This window comes from Pteropus alecto, unplaced genomic scaffold, assembly GCF_000325575.1.
Source record: "Pteropus alecto unplaced genomic scaffold, ASM32557v1 scaffold20, whole genome shotgun sequence".
Lineage (NCBI taxonomy): Eukaryota > Metazoa > Chordata > Mammalia > Chiroptera > Pteropodidae > Pteropus > Pteropus alecto.
This window is the reverse complement of record NW_006436298.1, coordinates 7232414-7250404: the sequence shown is the minus strand read 5'-3', so window position 1 is coordinate 7250404 and position 17991 is coordinate 7232414. Positions and strand designations below refer to the sequence as shown.

General features: G+C 32.2%; 1 protein-coding gene and 1 pseudogene across 5 annotated transcripts in view; one reads left to right on the top strand and one right to left on the bottom strand.

Moving 5' to 3' along the window:
• Positions 1 to 17991, bottom strand: part of BDP1 (B double prime 1, subunit of RNA polymerase III transcription initiation factor IIIB) — a 75650-nt gene that overhangs the window by 44567 nt on the left and 13092 nt on the right. For 4 of the 5 annotated variants that reach the window (XM_025047687.1, XM_025047688.1, XM_025047685.1 and 1 more), the window contains exons 8-16: positions 16949 to 17003; positions 14099 to 14242; positions 11642 to 11920; positions 10043 to 10190; positions 7441 to 7599; positions 4986 to 5145; positions 3376 to 3467; positions 2607 to 2790; positions 1720 to 1853 (exon numbers count right to left, since the gene is read on the bottom strand). In XM_025047687.1, coding sequence (XP_024903455.1) covers positions 1720 to 1853; positions 2607 to 2790; positions 3376 to 3467; positions 4986 to 5145; positions 7441 to 7599; positions 10043 to 10190; positions 11642 to 11920; positions 14099 to 14242; positions 16949 to 17003 — 1355 coding nt within the window. The remainder of the gene's footprint in view (positions 1 to 1719; positions 1854 to 2606; positions 2791 to 3375; positions 3468 to 4985; positions 5146 to 7440; positions 7600 to 10042; positions 10191 to 11641; positions 11921 to 14098; positions 14243 to 16948; positions 17004 to 17991) is intronic. The other variant, XM_025047686.1, reaches the window with a different exon arrangement.
• On the top strand, positions 15629 to 15747 carry LOC112480889 (annotated as a pseudogene).

Sequence of the window (17991 nt, the reverse complement as noted above, 5' to 3'; positions counted from 1 at the left end):
TGCACCCTGGTCCACGCATGTGTTTTCCTAAAATATAGAGTTAAAGTATCTATAAAATAAAATATTTATAAATCTCCATAAAATAATTCACTAATCATGACACTAACCTCAAAATATTTATATGAAGTACACAGGATGCAAAATTAGCCTACAGAATGAAGTTTCAAAACATATTTGCTAATTTAATCAAGTGGGATTTTTAAGCATTCTTCATCTGAGTCTCTTTCTCTATTTTCTCTTTCACTTACACAGCATCATGAACAGTTCACAGTGGAAAGAAGGGAAAACTGCCTATTATTAGATATAAAAAGGCATATGATATGATAAAACACAGAATCTTAGAATTGTTTTTAAGGATGTTAGAGATTCAAAGACCAGAAAGATCATATGATAAAACAGAAAGGACTATGCCTTGGAAAGGAAAAGTCGTTGAGATCAAACTGGTTATTAGTTCTAAACAGCAGCCATCAGGATTTTAAAACCCAATGACCACTTAGGGAAAGTCCTAATTTTCTACCAAGCCACATGAACTATTAAATGGAGTCTGGCTTAAACTGAAAAATATATATATAAACAAAAAACCCAAACTGTCACATATCCGTAACTAATACCTGTATTAGAAAAGTGTAACAAGTAATGTTGTTGTGTAGGATTCTACCCAGAGATTCTGTGGCAGAACAGTAAAATAGTTTGGGGGTGGGGGAAGTGCATGTATGGAGGGAAGTAAGAAGCAAAAGAATAGAGCAATGAATAAAGGAGTTTTCCTGTCTTCTAATAAAGATCTTTAAAATAGTTCAGAAAGCCCAGATTTCACTCTCAGGTTAGCTACTATTTAAACAGCCTAATACAGCTATAAGAAAGTACAGACTAGGCCAGACTCTAAATGTAAAGATTGAAAATAATATTGGGGTGGCTCCATAGTGCAGTGGTTAGCACGTCTGCTTTACACGCAGAAGGTCCTGGGTTCGTGCCCCAGGTGAAGCCACAGACCATACCCTGGGTGCGCCAGGCCCCGGGTACCCCCGGTGGATGCCGCGAGCGTGTGGGAGGAGACACAACGCCTTCAGAGATCCAGTTCTTAAAAAAAGGGAAACGGTAACATCCATAGGTCAGAGTTGGAAGTGGGGTGGGGGGATTAAAGAGGGGGAAAGATATATGTATATTAATTGTTGAAACTAGACAATAGGTATATGGGAATCCATTATTCTGTTAAATGTGCTTTTGTACATATTAAATATTCCCAAAAGAAAAAAAATCTTAAGTATACTAATAATTTCACTAATATGGTTTGGTACCCTCCACAAGGGAAATAACAAATATAAAGAGCTTTGGCTATGAGAAGTATAGATTTTTATATATGTGTTTTACAAAAAACTTATGTAAACCTTGAATAAAGGCAATATGTGAGCAATCTAATCCCAAAGAAAAAAATAATAAATAGCGTTTTCAAATTTGGACACAGACATCTAATTTAATATGCATGTTAAGTGATAATGCTATCCATGTTAACTCAAGGTCTATGAGTAGCTCTTCAATTCACCCATAACTGAGAAATTATCATTAAGGCTATGAGATAATCACCTTGAAAAATGAAATTATTTTTATAAATATTACATAACTTGATATACAGAAAACAGATCAATTCTGATTTTTTTAAATGACTGACAATTTTTAAAACTTCATATAAAATGCAAAAATTATATAATCAATGAGGCTTACCTTAGACATTCATTAAGAGCCTTGGGCTCATCCAGCTGCACATTTTGGAAAAAAGTATCTTTTTTTTCAGATTGTGATGTGATATCTCCACACTCAAAATTTTTACATGATTGATCTTCTATTTGTTCAGGAGTCTTAATAACAAACATATTTTTAAAAGTTTTAAGTTTCAAAATGAAACAACCATTTGTAAAAGATTGCATTTTGTCCAATTTGAGTGGTAAGAAAATGATAAACATTTCAAAATTATAAAATTATATTCAAGGGACATTAAAAATTTTTTTGTTATCTTAGAAAATTTCACAAGCCACACATTTAACCTCATCTCAAAGCCTCCATCCATTTTCTTCCCAATTAGAAAACAAGTAACTGCTTCAATCTCATCTTTAAGAGTAATCCCCTAGGCTCTATCTTTCTGAATCCTTCTTATTATTATAATCACATTATAGACCTTGGGAACTATAACAAAAAAATTCAAATCTCAAATTATGCCAACTTATCACGAAGATTAGTTATTACGTAAATAATCTAAAATCCATAATCTTGGTTCTTAGAATTTTAGTAAGGCATTATTAACATTTTATGTAAGCCAGTGTAAAAATTCAGTTATTATTTTCAAAAGAGAAGTATAATTCAAATACCTGCTGAGTAATGAGGGAAAGAAAGTCCAAATATGAGGGAAGAGTGAAGGTAAAAGCTGATGACCCATCACATAAATGCTCAAAATTCAGAGAGCTGAGAGTTAAATGGCTTTACAATTAGCAAAGCTGCTGGCTATGACAGATTTTGGCCTTATATTTAATGAACAATGTTCACAACTGTATAGTACTACTGTTTAAAAAGGAGTTATATGTACTTAAAAAAAATTGGGAGGAATCAGTACTTACATAGAATTCATTTTCATTCTTTTCTACACTGGCCCCACTTTCTTCCTGTGATGTAAGAATTTCTCTTCTTTCAGCAGCTTTACCTACATTTGGCTTTGGCCTTTGAAATCGGCCCCTCATTAGTCGTGCAGGTCTAAAAGCCTTTGGTTGATCATCTTCCTGCAGACATATTTTTTCACTCAAACTAGAACAATTACAAAGGGTAAAATTGATGGTTATTCTGAATCACATACTTTCTTGTTTTTAATATTCCCTTCTCCCAGGTAGGAATAAATAAACCATTTGTAACAAAATAATTTACAAGTGTCCTCAAGAACCTCTTCAAAGATAATCATACTTCTACATCTTAACTCTTTGGAACAGACATAAACCTGGAGGCCTGAGTATAAAAAATTTTTCAAATCAAATTTTCATCACAAAATTGGAAAAATCTGCAACTGATAAGCATGTAATACTATTCCCCATTCAAGATACTACTGTGTAATATACACCTCCAGGGGATGGAAACAGATTATGGCATAAATGCACTATGCAAAGCCACTGGTTTAGATTCATACTGAAGCAAGACCTATTCTAGATCTCCACTGAAAGTTAAATATCCCATTTTGAAACCCCTTGCTATGAATAAAATTAACCAGAAAAATATATCTTAACCATAAATTTATCTCAGAAGACTGTTAACAAGCTGAGGAAGAAATGTAATTGCTAACTCAATTGCTAACTCATTCCCCTAAGAATCACTATTTTTATTCTACTTCTAAATACTTACTTAGATACAGAATCAGCTTCTGAGTTCTCTCTCTGTGTATTCTCCATTCCAGAAACGTCAAATGTATTCACTTTATCCTTTTCCATGTGAGTCTATGAATTCAATTTTTCACATTTAATCTACTTAACATAAAAAAGTTCAAACTTTGTAATAATCAATGGAAATTAAAACAATAAAATCTTTTGTACTTTCAAGTAGAAGAAAATTTTTAAATCATACATACAGATTAAAGTATTCTAAAACATATAATCTCATAGATTACTGACAACAGCACAAATAGGTATATCCTTTCTGGAAAGCCTTTTGCCAATATGAATCGAGAGCCTTAAAAATGTTCATATTCTTTGACCCAGGAAGATGATTTCTAAGTCTCTAGTCTAAGAAAATATTTAGGCAAAGATTTAAGTACAATGATGTCCACTGAAACTTTATGTAAAATAGCAAACACTGTAAACAGACAAAATATTCAATAATTAGTAAATGGTTCAATAAATTCAATTATACCCATTGACAGAATATTATAGTCACTAAAAACCATGTTTTCCAAAATATGTTTAATGATATGAAAAAATATTTATAAAATGTTATGTACCAAAGAAGGATATAAAACTGACTACTAAACTTTGTAAAAGCTGAAAGGATTCTATGTAAAAATGCTGACTGCATCTGGATAATGAAATTACAAGCAGTTTTTTTAATTTTTACTTGAATCTGTATTTTCCCAACTTTCTAGTAATATTAAAATACTCTAATTATAGTATACAAAGTATGATAAAAAGATATTTCACATAAGAAGAAAAAAGGCAGACTAACATTTTTAAAAAATACTTTAGCAAAAGTTAAAAATTTATAATAATATTGTCCTGGTAGGAATATAAGGAAACAAGAAGATTCATTTAATGCTGTAGCAATGTAAAGAAATTCATTTTTTTGACTGTCAGTTTGACAGTGTTTAACAACAGCCATAAAAATATTAAAAATACCTTGACCCATCAATTCCACCACCTCTGGAAATTTATCCTTTGCCTTATCATCAAGAAAACTCTATTTACAAAATTGTTCGCTTTTATTTCAAGAGTTTTAAAAAAAAAAAGAAATAACCTAAACATCCACCACTGGAAAAATGGTGAGGTAAATTAACAATATGTTAACCTGATGCAATAATTAAAAAAATCAACTAACTCCAAGAAAGTAGAAATGAACAGAGAAAGAAGTTTTAAATTTTCTATATGTTATAATTAAAATGACACAATGTTTACATACATAAAAAGAAAATTTATAAATGACAGAGGAAGGTGAGTATCTGTGTTTAAATGAAAGGACTGTAGATAAAATTTTATGTATAGCTGGTTTAAGAAATATTTTGAATAAAAATTTTACATATTTAAAGAAGAGATAGATTGGTCATTAACAAGTATGTTTGAAATTCGTCCTATGTCCTAAAAAAATGCATAAACAAGAGACTAGTAAGACAAATTATTAATGTGTATGTTCCTATATCTTTGAGTTTTGATAACATTAGTTGGTAATTAAAACTAAACATTTTTATTCCCAACTATTTAGGGAAAATTTTTATAATTTTAATTTCCATAAAGTCTCTTACTCCATACCTTTTCAACTGAAGTTTCTAGATGTAAACTCTTGCTCTCTGCACATGCTTTACCTTGTGGAAGAACTGATTTCTTCCCAAGAGCCCTTGATAAATTGGGTTTAGGCCTCTGGAGTCGTCCTCTCGCCATCAGTTTAACATTTTCTGTTTGATCAGTTTCCCTAAAAAATTAACATTATTTAAATTGCACCATCATTCAGGCATATTAAATTAAATGTGGAGAAATTCTTTAAAAATCCACTTGGAGCCAGAAAAGAACTCTTAAGTTTACTTATGGTAAGAGTAGCAAAGAAAACTGAAAAAGAACAATAAGGAAGTAATTAACTTGTTCTATCAGATATTAAAAATATACTACTTAGCATCAATAATTAAAACACTGTAGTATTGATATAAGCATATAAATGAAACAAAAGAAAACTGAGAAAGACATGATTTTAGTATACAACAAAGGTAACATTTCAAAACGATGAGGATGAAACACAAAATAATAGTCTTAAAAATAAATATTAAATAAATGGTGATGAAAAAACTGGTAACAATGTGGAATAAAATTAGCTCCATTCCTTGCACTGTACTCAAAATATATTCCAAATGAATAAGATTTAAATGAAACCATAAAGAAATCACGTATGTATTATTTTATAATCTTAAGGTGGATAAGACCTTCTAAAATTTGATTAAATGCTTGAGCCATAAAAGAAAAAAAAAACTGAGAAAACTAACAACATAAAAATTAAAAATTTTACATGACCAAAACCTAACTAAGTCAGTAGTTAAACTGCAAACCAAGAAAGCATGTTTTGCAACTCATACCACAGCCTAACCTCCCTAAAATATAAAGAACTCCTACGAAATATCATTAATAACTCATTAAAAAACTGGATAAAGGATATGAATGACTATAAATAAATAAATAAATAAATAAATAAATAAAAATGGGTTTAAATGTCAAGAGATGCTCAATTTAATTCCCAATAAGAAAAGTACGAGTTAAAATTAAAGAAACAGTGCAAGCAAGCACAAGCATGACAAGACATTAAGAATCAGAGAATCTAAGTAAAAATTATATACAGATATTCAGTTCTATTCTTTTTACTTTTCTTTAGATTAGAAAATGTTAAAATAAAAAACTAAGCGAAATAAAATAATTATATACTCCTGCCAAAAACAGAAGAATAGGGTGGAGATGCTATACTGATATGTTATTTTATGATCTATCAAGAACTGGCAAAATTCCAAGTTTGATAACATTGTTTGTTGGTAAGGAAGACAGGTGCTTTCTTACATTGTTGGTGGAAACATAAACTAGTATAACTTTATGGACAGTATTTTGGCAGTATCTATCAAAATCATAAATGTATAAATGTATACATACACACTCATACACATACATATATATCCTTGAAGCAAGTATTTCCATTTTTAGGAACTTACCCTACAAATATACTCTCATACTGATGAAAGGATGGAGGTGTAAGATTTAAGTATTGTTTGTAAAAACAATCTATATAGCCATCAATAGGTCACTGAGGATATAAACTGAACACTATACAACAGAACACTATGCAGCTATAAAATGAATAAGGAAGGTCTTTATGTAAAGATATAAAGACATAAAACAAAAAATTGCAAAGTGATATGAATAGGATGCTACCATTAGGTATTTAAAAGAGCAAAAATATATACATATATATATTAGCTTTAATATTCTTTTTAAAAATCTATGAAAGAATATAAAAAATATCACTTGTTACTGGTTAGAGTGAATAGAGACATAGTAGGAGTGATATTTCACTATCTTTTTATACTTTTAGACATTTGAACCATAAAAATGTTGCCTATTCTAAAAACTAATGTAAATTTTTATTTAAAAAATAAGGTGGATTCTCAATGCGACTTTGCTTTTTGGAAAATAAATAATTCATAAACTGAATAGTTTTTAGGTCATATGTGGAATTATAAGGGAGACAAAAAAGAAGTCTAAATTTTTGAGACATCTCTTCAAAGGGAAATTCTTGTGGTCCTTTTATTTGGTTTTTTGTGAAGGTATTAATTTAACCAGTATCTGCATACCAAAAAACATAATAATTTCTTTAAAGTCATCAATATCAAAATCTACTACTTTGACAACAGGCATGAAAAATAACTCAAACTAAGTAAAAATAAAATCTTATAGCAAGTATTTGGGCTTCTAAATTATTTCAGAATTTCATAAGTTACCACTTTGCTAAAACTCCTATCACTATAATACATACTATATGAAAGAGACTCTTTCTGTAATGATAAAAAGAGACTCTTTCTGTACTGTGGTCACACTCAAACCACAGTACAATTACATATTAAATGGCCTACAGCCCCTTTCTACTCCCTAAAGGAAGCAATGTTATTATCATTTCTAAATAAGAAATTGAAATTTTGAAAATAAATTTTAAAATCCTACCATGTAAAATACTTACAGTGATTTAGTTTTTAAGTCAACAGTTCTTTCTTCTGTGCAACTAGTCTCAGCATTATTCACCTCACACAATGCTCTAATTCCGACTTCCAATGAATGCAAATCTGAAGTGCCTGATTCCGAAATCTCAGTTGCTACTGACATGGCATCTGAATGACTACTAAGGAAATGAAAATATATCAGGGAAAAAGAATTCTTAATAATGCATATTTTATACGAATTATTTTTAAAAAATTTGTAAATACTGTATACAAAATGAACACTTTGGAAGATAATTCTTCCTATCATGGAATAATCGAAATGGATATTTTAGCTTTTCTATGATCCTTTTTATACCATGTTATTAAAAACTGTTTCTTCAAAGAAAGCAGCCACCATAAATTAACAAGCTTAGGAAAGCACTCAAAAAGTCACTAAAAAAAAAAACTCTTAATTAGATGGGGTTCACAAATCAAATATATGTGTAAAATCACAACATTTAAGAATTATCTGTCGTTAAGATTTTCTACAGGCAGTCTTTGCTTGGCATAGATGTTTACTGTGTAAATTAAAAGTCCTGTAAATCGAGGACATCATTCCAATAGCACAAGTTTCAGCTAGCAGAGTACCATGCAAAGAAAGAACTGTTGTATTATGAAGTATTTCAACTAGCAATAATATAAACTATGGCCATATACCAACTAGCATTCAATTTCAACACATATTCACATTTAGCTATACCAGATGAGATTTCAACTGTCATTACAGGGTTGTTTCCCTCAAATTAGAAAAAGTAATCAGTAGTGTTTTGTGTGTAATTTATGAAATGTGTTGTATCTCTGAAGTCACAATTTAGAAGTCTGCCACCTAGGAAGTTAAGACTTAGACATCCATGGCTCAGCTTCAAAGAAACTATAAACATTCTGAACTGTATGAATAAATTGGCACATGTGTATATGTATATTTTTCTACATGAGACTAAATAACTACCTTATGACCCAGTAATTCCATTTCTGGGTGTTTATCTGAAGAAAACCAAAACACTAATTCAAAAAGATATATGCACCCTTAATTCACTGCAGTGTGCAGCGCTATTTACAATAGCCAAGATAATGGGAGCAACCTAAACGTCTATCAATAGATGACTGGATAAAGATGATGTGGTACATATGTACAGTGAAATATTACTCAGCTATAAAAAATGAAATATTACCATTTGCAATGACATGGATGGACTAACTAAGTCAGACAGAGAAAGACATACCATATGATTACACTTGTATGTGGAATTTAAGGAACAAAATAAATGAATAAAAATGAAAACAGATTCACAGATACAGAGAATAAACTGGTGACTGCCAGACTGCGGGGGCAGGGTGAAAAAGGTAAAGGGATTAAGAAGTACAAATTGGTAGTTACAAAACAGTCACGGGGATGTGAAGTATAGCATAGGGAATAGTCAATAATATTGTAATAACTATGTATGGTGTCAGGTGGGTACTAGACTAATCAGAGATAACTTCGTAAATTATATAAATATCTAATCACTATGCTGTATATCTGTAAACTAATTTAAATTAATACTGTCAACTCTACTTAAAAAATAAAAAATTTTAAAAAGTGATATATACACAGAATGGAGTATTGTTCATCCATTAAAAAAAAGAGGAGGACGTAGTTCCATAGTGTAGCGGTTAGCATATCTGCTTTACACGCAGAAGGTCCCAGGTTCATGCCCCAGTGGAGCCATGGTCCACAGTCTACGGCCATGCCACCCTGAACAAGCCCAATGTCTGACCTCAGAAGCTAAGCAGAGTTGGGCCTAGTTAGTACTTGAATGGGAGACCACCTAGGAAGACCAGGTGCTGTAGGCATAAATAATAATAATAATAATTTTTAAAAAAAAATGAGAGCAGGAAATCCTGTCATATGCTACAACATGGATGAACCTTAAAAACATTAGGCTAAGTGAAATAAACCAGTTACAGAGGGACAAATATTGCATGATTCCACTTATATGAGGTGTCTGAAGTAATCAAACTCATAGAAACAAAGTAGAATGGTGGTTGCCAGGGGCTGAGCTAAAAAGAAAACAAGGAGTTGCTGTTCAATGGATACAGAATTTTAGTCACGCAACATGAAAAAGTTCTAGACAACTGCTGTACAACATTGTGCTTGTAGATAACAATACTGTACTGTACACTTGAAATTGTGTTAGGACAAATCTCATATTAGGTTTTTCACAATTTAAAAAGGACAACAACCAAAAAAACTCGGCAAGATATAGCACATTCAAACTGCTAAAAATCGAAAGCAGAGAGAAAATCCTTATAGAAAATTATAAACCCATGCAAACACTATCACAAGAAAGCTGTAGTGGCGAGGTAAGCATCAGAACAAAGGGCAATACCAGAATATCACACAAATGATAAAAGAGTGATTTCACCAAGATACAACAATCTTTGATATGAATGCACCTAACAACAAACTTGAAAATACATAAGGAAAAACAAATGCAACTGAAAAGAGAAACAAGCCAATTCATAATTACAGCTGGAGACTTAACACTCCTCTCTGAATAACTGACAATAGATGCAGACAAAGTCAGGAAAGACATAAAATACCTTGATGAAAGGATAGGGTCAGTTTTTTCCTCAACTTCATCACTAGATGATAAATCTTCAATGTCATCTATGTTTTGTACACAGGAAAGCTTCTGTTCCTTATTACCTTCATCTTTATTTATCTCTGGCCTTGAAGACTGACATTTATCTATGAACATAAAATGCACGTTACTCTAAAAAATGACAGCTAAAACATCTATATTTTAAATCAAAAATGAATTTACATATAACTATCTTTTCTTATAAATCAGTAATCCATTCAACATTCAAGTTCCTAAGGTAAGGGACAGATATTTTTAGAACATTAACGAAAAATCAACTTACAACTGTATTTTGAGGATCAGCCAAATTTTCTCAGTTTGTAGCATCCTCCTTTTATCTAGCTTAACTTTTAAGTGATTAAATCAACTTGTATATATGTCTAGTTAGGAAACTTAAAATGCATTTGGCTATTCTTCAGAAGTGTCATAATTAATAACACAGTAATAGCTATCATTTATTGAGTACACATTAAGTGACAGAAACTCTGTGCATTAGATGAACATCTAATTTAATACTCAAAACAAGCCTACCAAAAGGTATTAATATTAACCTCATCACAGAGAAAAAGAATCTGAGTTCAAAGATCTTAAGTGACTTGCCCAAGGCTATACTTAGCAAAGTAAGAGCTGGAATCTAAACCAAGGTCTGCTCAACTTCCAATTTCTTAATTATTGAGCAAATTTGCTTTATATGTAATGTTTTTAATAGCAAGTCCAAAAGAACATAATATTGTGATGCCTACATATTATACTATTCTACCTATCACGATTCATTTATTAAAATCATATTGGTGAAGCTGAACTACATAAAATTTAAATCCTATAGAAAGGCTGTTCTGGTCTGCTAGTATCTTTTTCTCCTCTCTTGAGTATCTGCTTTAAGTAACCTATATATAAACTCTTAAAGAAAGAGACCAAGACTTTCCCTAGCAACTCATAAGTATCAATATGTCTGCATTCTAAGTTTAAAAAATGAAAAATGGGAGGAATACTTAATCCAGGAGCTCTTTTATAGAAATTGAACAACTTATGTGGGTTCCCAAAGGTGCTTTGACAAGGTAACATAAAAACCTGTGATTTCATAACAGATATAAGCAATATACAGTTAACTACAGTAAGTACCCACTTAACATTGACAGGTTCTTGGAACTGAGGTGAAATGACATATAACAAAACCAATTTTACCACAGGCTAATTGATATAAACAAGAGTTAAGCTCCTACAGCACCTCATCACTTTATAACAAAATGTTGAATAAAATGTTATTCAAGAACCTGCAGCATACAGATGTGACTTCTAATCATTGTTAATGGGAGTAGAAAGGAGGTAACACATCTTAGAGATAAACCAGAAAAAAAATTTCCCCATTTCACTGTTACTTTTACACTAAACACCTCTTCTACTAAATTAAAAATAAAAGGGTTAACACAGTACATAAATAGAATCAATAAATAAGCATTAATTGCTACTATCCAGAAAGAAAGTATTTGTCACACACCTATTATTGTACAGATGTTCTCAGTAATACAGAGACTATTAAAATATGTAAGAAACTCACTTTTCTGTTTTTCTCCTTTAGAAGCACCTGGCTGAACAATGGCATTTCCAGGAACATTTTTTACTTCTTGTTTACCAGCTTCATCCTGATTCTTCCTTCTCCTTTTCTTTTGAGTTAGGTCTGGTTCTAATGCAATTTGTTCTGAATCCTGTCCTGATAAAGTCAGAGACTGTTGTCTAACTGTCTGAGCATCCTTTTGAGTTTCTTCTGTGTCCGAAATTTTAGCACTCATAGACTCATCTGGATCATCACTGACTCCTTCACTGGCAACTTTTTTCACTGAAAAATTACAGAAATGGTTATAAACATATAGAAAACTTTCAGAAAAATTTTTAAACATTGAGAAGATAAATACTCGAGGATGTCCTCTGTAACATTACTTACATGAGCAAAATTTTGAAGACAACATAAAATGTCCAACAGAGAAATACTAAGTTATGCTATAAAAAGTCATGCAGTAAATAACAAGGCAGGCTTATATGTAGTGATGTAACAGATTCCAAAAAATATTGTTGCGTAAAAAAAATTAACTTGCAGAAAATATGTAGTATGATCTCATTTTTACAAAATAAAAACAAGTACATACACTCTAAAACACACACACACGCATAGAAAGATATTTAGTAATAGTCATCCCCAGGAAATTTGATGATTTTGATTTGAAGACAGGGTAGCTGAGGGAGTCCAAGAATTTCACTTCCTATATCATTTGTTTTTTCAATAAACAATCTTTTAACAAAAATATTTTAAAACAATTTCTAGTGCCTTTTCTTTAAAGATGTATTAAGAGTCAACTCTATCAAAAAATAAAAACCAAAAACAGAGATTACCATGGAAAGAGCATCTAATCCAAAAGCAAACTTAACTTCACAATCATGGTTGATTAGTTATCTCTAAAAATAACTAATCTTCAAAAATAATAAAAATGTCCTTTACTTTTGTTTAAAAAAAAGTCAAAACAAGATTTTAAAACTGAGAAAATACTAGATTTATTCTCTATCTGAATAATCATCAGCAATTTTTAAATTCTGAGACTTGTAATAATATATTTAAAAATTTCTCACATAAAATAGTGAGTTACTTGTGCTATCGCTTATAACATGATAATCACAAGATTAATACATCAATTTTAATCTCTTAGGGCTATGCATAATAAGTAAAAAAAAGTTGATTCAAGAGTGAAGTAATTTTTCAGTTACAAATACTACTTTTAAAAAGATATAAGTACCATACTCCAGGAAATTCTAGATTGGCTTTGTACAGAGTAAGTTAACATAATACAGACTGTCCTTTGAAAGGTCTGATTTAAAAGGCTGGCCCTTTGGCTGTGTCTGGGAACTCAGGTTTGAGGAGAGTTCTAATCAGCCTGACAAAAATGGCTCACTGTACCTAAATGGTACAATGTGGTTTATGCTGAATAAACACTTTCTTTCTGGGAGTCTTGAATTCTGGTACATGCCAGGCAGAGGGTGTCTACATGACCAGCCACCTTGGGCACTGAGTTTCTAACAAGCTTTCCCGGTAGACAACTTTTTACATATCTCGTCACAACTTCGTGATGGGAGAATTAAGGACATTCTCTGTGACTCCAATGAGAGAGAACTCATAAAAGCTTGTACCTGGGTTCCCCTAGACTTATACCCATGTGCCTTTTCCCTTTGCTGATTTTGCTTTGTATCCTTTTACTGTAATAAATCTCAGCTGATATTACAACTGTATGCCAAATCCTATAAGTCCTCCTAGCAAATAATCAAACCTAGGGGTGGTCTTATGGACCCACAAAACAGGCTCTCCTCGTCCTAGATTTGAGTCCTGCCTCTGCCACTACTAACACTGTGAGACCTTAGGAAAAGAGACTTAAGATCTGCAGGGATATTTCTAGGTAATTAAAACAAACAGACAGGGGCTGCAATGTAGACTAGCTAACATATAAGGATCCCTGTAGTTCCCAGAATCCTTACATCATGTGATTATAGCTAAATATTGCCCTCATAGATTAGAGTTCAAATAGTCAACTATATATCAACAATTTTCTCCCTCATACAAGTCAACATTAACTCTCAGAAATAAGTTATGCTCAAACAATACAATTTAGTCACAACCTCAAAGTATTAGATTCCTTCCATTTTCTTAAATATTAAAAATTTGTGCCAGATTTGTTTTACAGATGAATAGTAACCAAACATGACATTCCAAAATTCTGATGTTCTTTTATTAGCTACAACTATGCTCTAGATGCAAGAGAATTCTCAAATAGCCCAGCCACACCAATTATAAAATTTAAAAGGGAGCTGATGTTTTATGTCAGATAACTGGAAGATTAAAGAAAAAGCAATTCCCTCTAACTGGATGCCCCGATGATTTCAACTATCTGAACTACACATGAATGCTCAAAGACTTGAGACAATATTGCAAGTCTATCAAGTAAGATAAAACACTTCCTTTTAAAATAAATACCTTTTACACTTTTCCGTGGTTTAGAGGATTTCTTCTCCTTTAAAATCTGATTTTTAATGGATTTTTGTTTTCTTTTCTCTTCTTCAGCAAGAACTTTCTGAAGCAAATGAGCAAAAAAATCGAAGTCAAAAGGGCGCTTTTCCTCTGTTTAAAAAAAAAAAAAGAACCTTCAAATTTTTATTTTAAAAAAGGACAAAACTTTCAAGCTTTTTAAAAAAGTATCATACTATCAAAAGCAAATGGGCTTATCAGCAGGAGAATGGATAAGCAGCTCTAGTAACTATAGTACAGTCATACAACAGACAACTGAGCAATAAGAAGAAACAAACTATTTGTCTTTAAAAAAAAGAACTACTGATAAAAGCAACAATACAGGTGAATCTCAAAAACACAATGAATAAAAGCAGCCAGACACAAAAGAGTACATTCTGTATGATTCCATGAATAAGACATTCTGAAACAAGCTAATCTACGATGATTCAAATAAAAACAGTGGTGGTCCTGGGTCAGGATAGCAGCAGAGATTGACTAAAAAGGGAAATAACGGGCCTTTCTGGAATGATGAAAATGTTCCATATCTTGTTTAGGGTAGTCATTACACCACCGCTGTCAAAAGTCAAACTACAAATTACACTGTGTGTAAACTATAAATCAACTTTTAAAAAAGCCTAGGACCAAGAAGTCCTCAAAAGCCTATGTACCACCATATGCTCTCTCTTTACCACATCCTTTCATTATTAACTCTACTCTTCCAAACAGCAGCAAAGAGGGAGGCAAATGAGTATTAATCAGGACCACTCTCACTAAACACCCATCAAGAACACTATTATCAGAAAGAGCAATCTGTGAACAAATCAGGAATAAATCTACTACAGGAGTTAAATCTTTGCCTAATGTCTACTCTAAAATATAGTGAATAAATACAAAATGGTGCTCTATGTACATAAGCTCCAAGATGGTTTGATTACAGGATGATCATAAGAAGGCCTCAGAAAAAGAGGTATATGCCAAAACAAAAACAAATTAGCGCTAAGAAACCTTGCCCAAATCTGGGATTCCTAAAGGCCATTTTATTGTAGACGCAGCCTTTAGCTGTTCTGACCTTCCACAATGATGATTCTAAAACACACAGAACTAAAATAATCTGTAAAAGGTTCTCAGAGGGATTCAAAATTTAAGTTCTAAAAAACACCATTTAGGTTATTCTTTTTTTTACTTTCACTACAAAGCACAAAAATCAATGAATTGTAAAGGTATCTACTATAATGGTTTTAACAATGTTTCTGCACCCCACAAAGATGGTTTACAGATTTATAAATTATTTTCTGATTATAATGAGTAAAACATAATGAAAAATTTCAGGACACAACTCTAAAATGAAGAAGGTTGAGAACCACAATCTACCAGATCTTCCAAGGGCCATTCCTGGAAGTGGTTTCCTTGAAGACTCAATATAACATTGGGTATAGAGCCCACTCACCTACCTTAGCGTTTACTCAAAAAAAAATCTCTTCAGATTTTTTTTGTTCTGTCTACAGCCACACTACCCTGAACAAGCCCAATCACATCTGATCTCGGAAGCTAAGCAGGGTCAGGCTTGCTTAGCACTTGGACGGGAGACCACCTAGGAAGACTAGGTGCTGTAGGCGTAAAAAATAAAAATTAAGGGATTGAAAGCTGACAAGATCCTTGCAATCTGTGAGGTCAATCAAGGGTTGCCTCGCCTAAAAAAATTTTTTAAAAAATAAAATAAAAATATAAACAGATTTTCTTTTTCTAAGATTAGTACTACAGCAAATAGACAGTGAATATATCTGTTAATCATGAAACGTTGATAATTATCTTCCAAACACATAGTAACTACTTTAAACAGGACATTTAACTCTGTTTTTCTTTACAGATCCCTTGATGTCTTTCTCTGGACTTGAGAAGAAAAAAACTGTTAATTTTAATGAGGCTATCAGAAGCTGAAAGGTATACATCATTCCTTCAAATCAAGTCTAAATTCAAATGTCATCTCTTCTGATAGAACTTCCCTGACCACCCAATCTATATATTCGTCCACCTAATTCCTTCTTTTTCCTTTTTCTGAAAAATTAATCACTATCTGAAATTATCATGCTTACAAACCATATCCTCTCCCCCACCCAATTAGACTCGAGGCTCTAAAAGCAAGATTCTCATCTGATCTGTTCACCATTATATCCTCAATGCCTAAACAGTGACTAACACGTTGCAGGTGCTTAATAACATTGATTAAATAACTGAATGACCACTGGAAGTAATCATCTATAGCAGAAGTCCTCAACTCCCAGGCTGTGGACTGGTAGCAGTCCACGACCTGTTAGGAACCGGGCTGCACAGCAAGAGGTGAGTGGCAGGTGAGCAAGTGAAGCTTCATCAATATTTGCAGCCACTCCCCAGCTCTAGCATCACTGCCCTTAGCTCCACCTCAGATCATCAGGCATTAGATTCTCATAGGAGCACCAGTCCCTGGTGCCAGAAAGGGTGGGGACCGCTGATCTATAGTGTATCTTCCAGCAACAATTAACTCCTTCTTGAATACAGCTCCCTCAGAATAATGAGCACTTAGAAATGGTATGTTCATCCATCTGTAACTTCTTGAACTCAGAACTCTGCTCACTTGCTTCTTGATGTTTTAGCTAATCCCTGACTATAAACCTGTATCAGCTGCCAGACCCACAAGGCTAAAAAAAGTTTCCAATCTTATTCTTTCTAAGATAATATAAAGACAAAACAAATCTAAAACACGATGAAACCAAAGACAAAAGATTAGTCGCTTTTTAGGATCTCCAAATGATCCGTTGTAAAAAAGCTCTTAATACTTACGGAATGCTTTGTCTATTCTCCATCCATTTGTTTTCTCTTCCCGTTTAAACTTATTCTGTTAACAAAACAGAAAAACTTATAGTAATTTTCTGCCATTAAACAAGTGAGGATTATGTTTTTTAAAAAAATAAGCATTAAAATGAACCTCTTATAGTAACATCATTCCCAAATAAATGTCTTTGCCAATAGGTAAGTTACTTTCATTTTTAGCTTTTTAAAAATAGGGATGAAAGATTTATACAGAGCTTCCTGATCCTCTTTGTGATCAATAACATGAATCAGCAATAGAAGCTGGATTTAAAGGATAGAAAAAATAAAGTCCACTAGCATGGAAGCAGAACAAACCTATAGTTAATTAAGCTGACCAGTATTAACTCTCTAACAACTTACATATTCATACCAAGTTCAATCTCTTACATTATTATTCCAATGTTTTAATGGCATGGAGATGAGACTGAAATGGAACAATTAAGCAAAATTTTGAAGCAGGCCAAGTTTATCTTTGGAATCTTCTTTATATTAAGGCATACTTCTTCATATCCCATTCCCAGTTCCACTCCAGATTAACTCCATTACAATGGAGATACAAGGGTTTTAAGACTCAATCCATCCTTACATTATTAGGATGTCTGAGGGCATAAGTTTGTCTACTGATTTTTCTCTCTCCTGGAGGTATATGTATACCTATAAACATAATCCAGACACTGTATATGTATACCTCCAGGAGAGAGAAAAATCAGTTAATCTCTCCCTTCTACAGATCAGTGGTCTAAACCTTTTATTAAGAACATAAAAATTAAACTTTTTATTGAATAGGAAAAAGCACATAAAAGAAAGGAACTAAGTAGTTACTTTATGGCCCCCTTCTTTCCTCCACAAGAACCTAACCTTGAATTTTAAAGCAATTATTTTCTTATATTTCCTTACTGTTTATCATTCAAGGGTACATCCTTAGGCTTTGTAGTTTACCCTTGCCCATTTTTTAAAAATTTCATATAACTTTAACATCTTTTAAACTACAGATTACTCTTTTTCATTCTTTA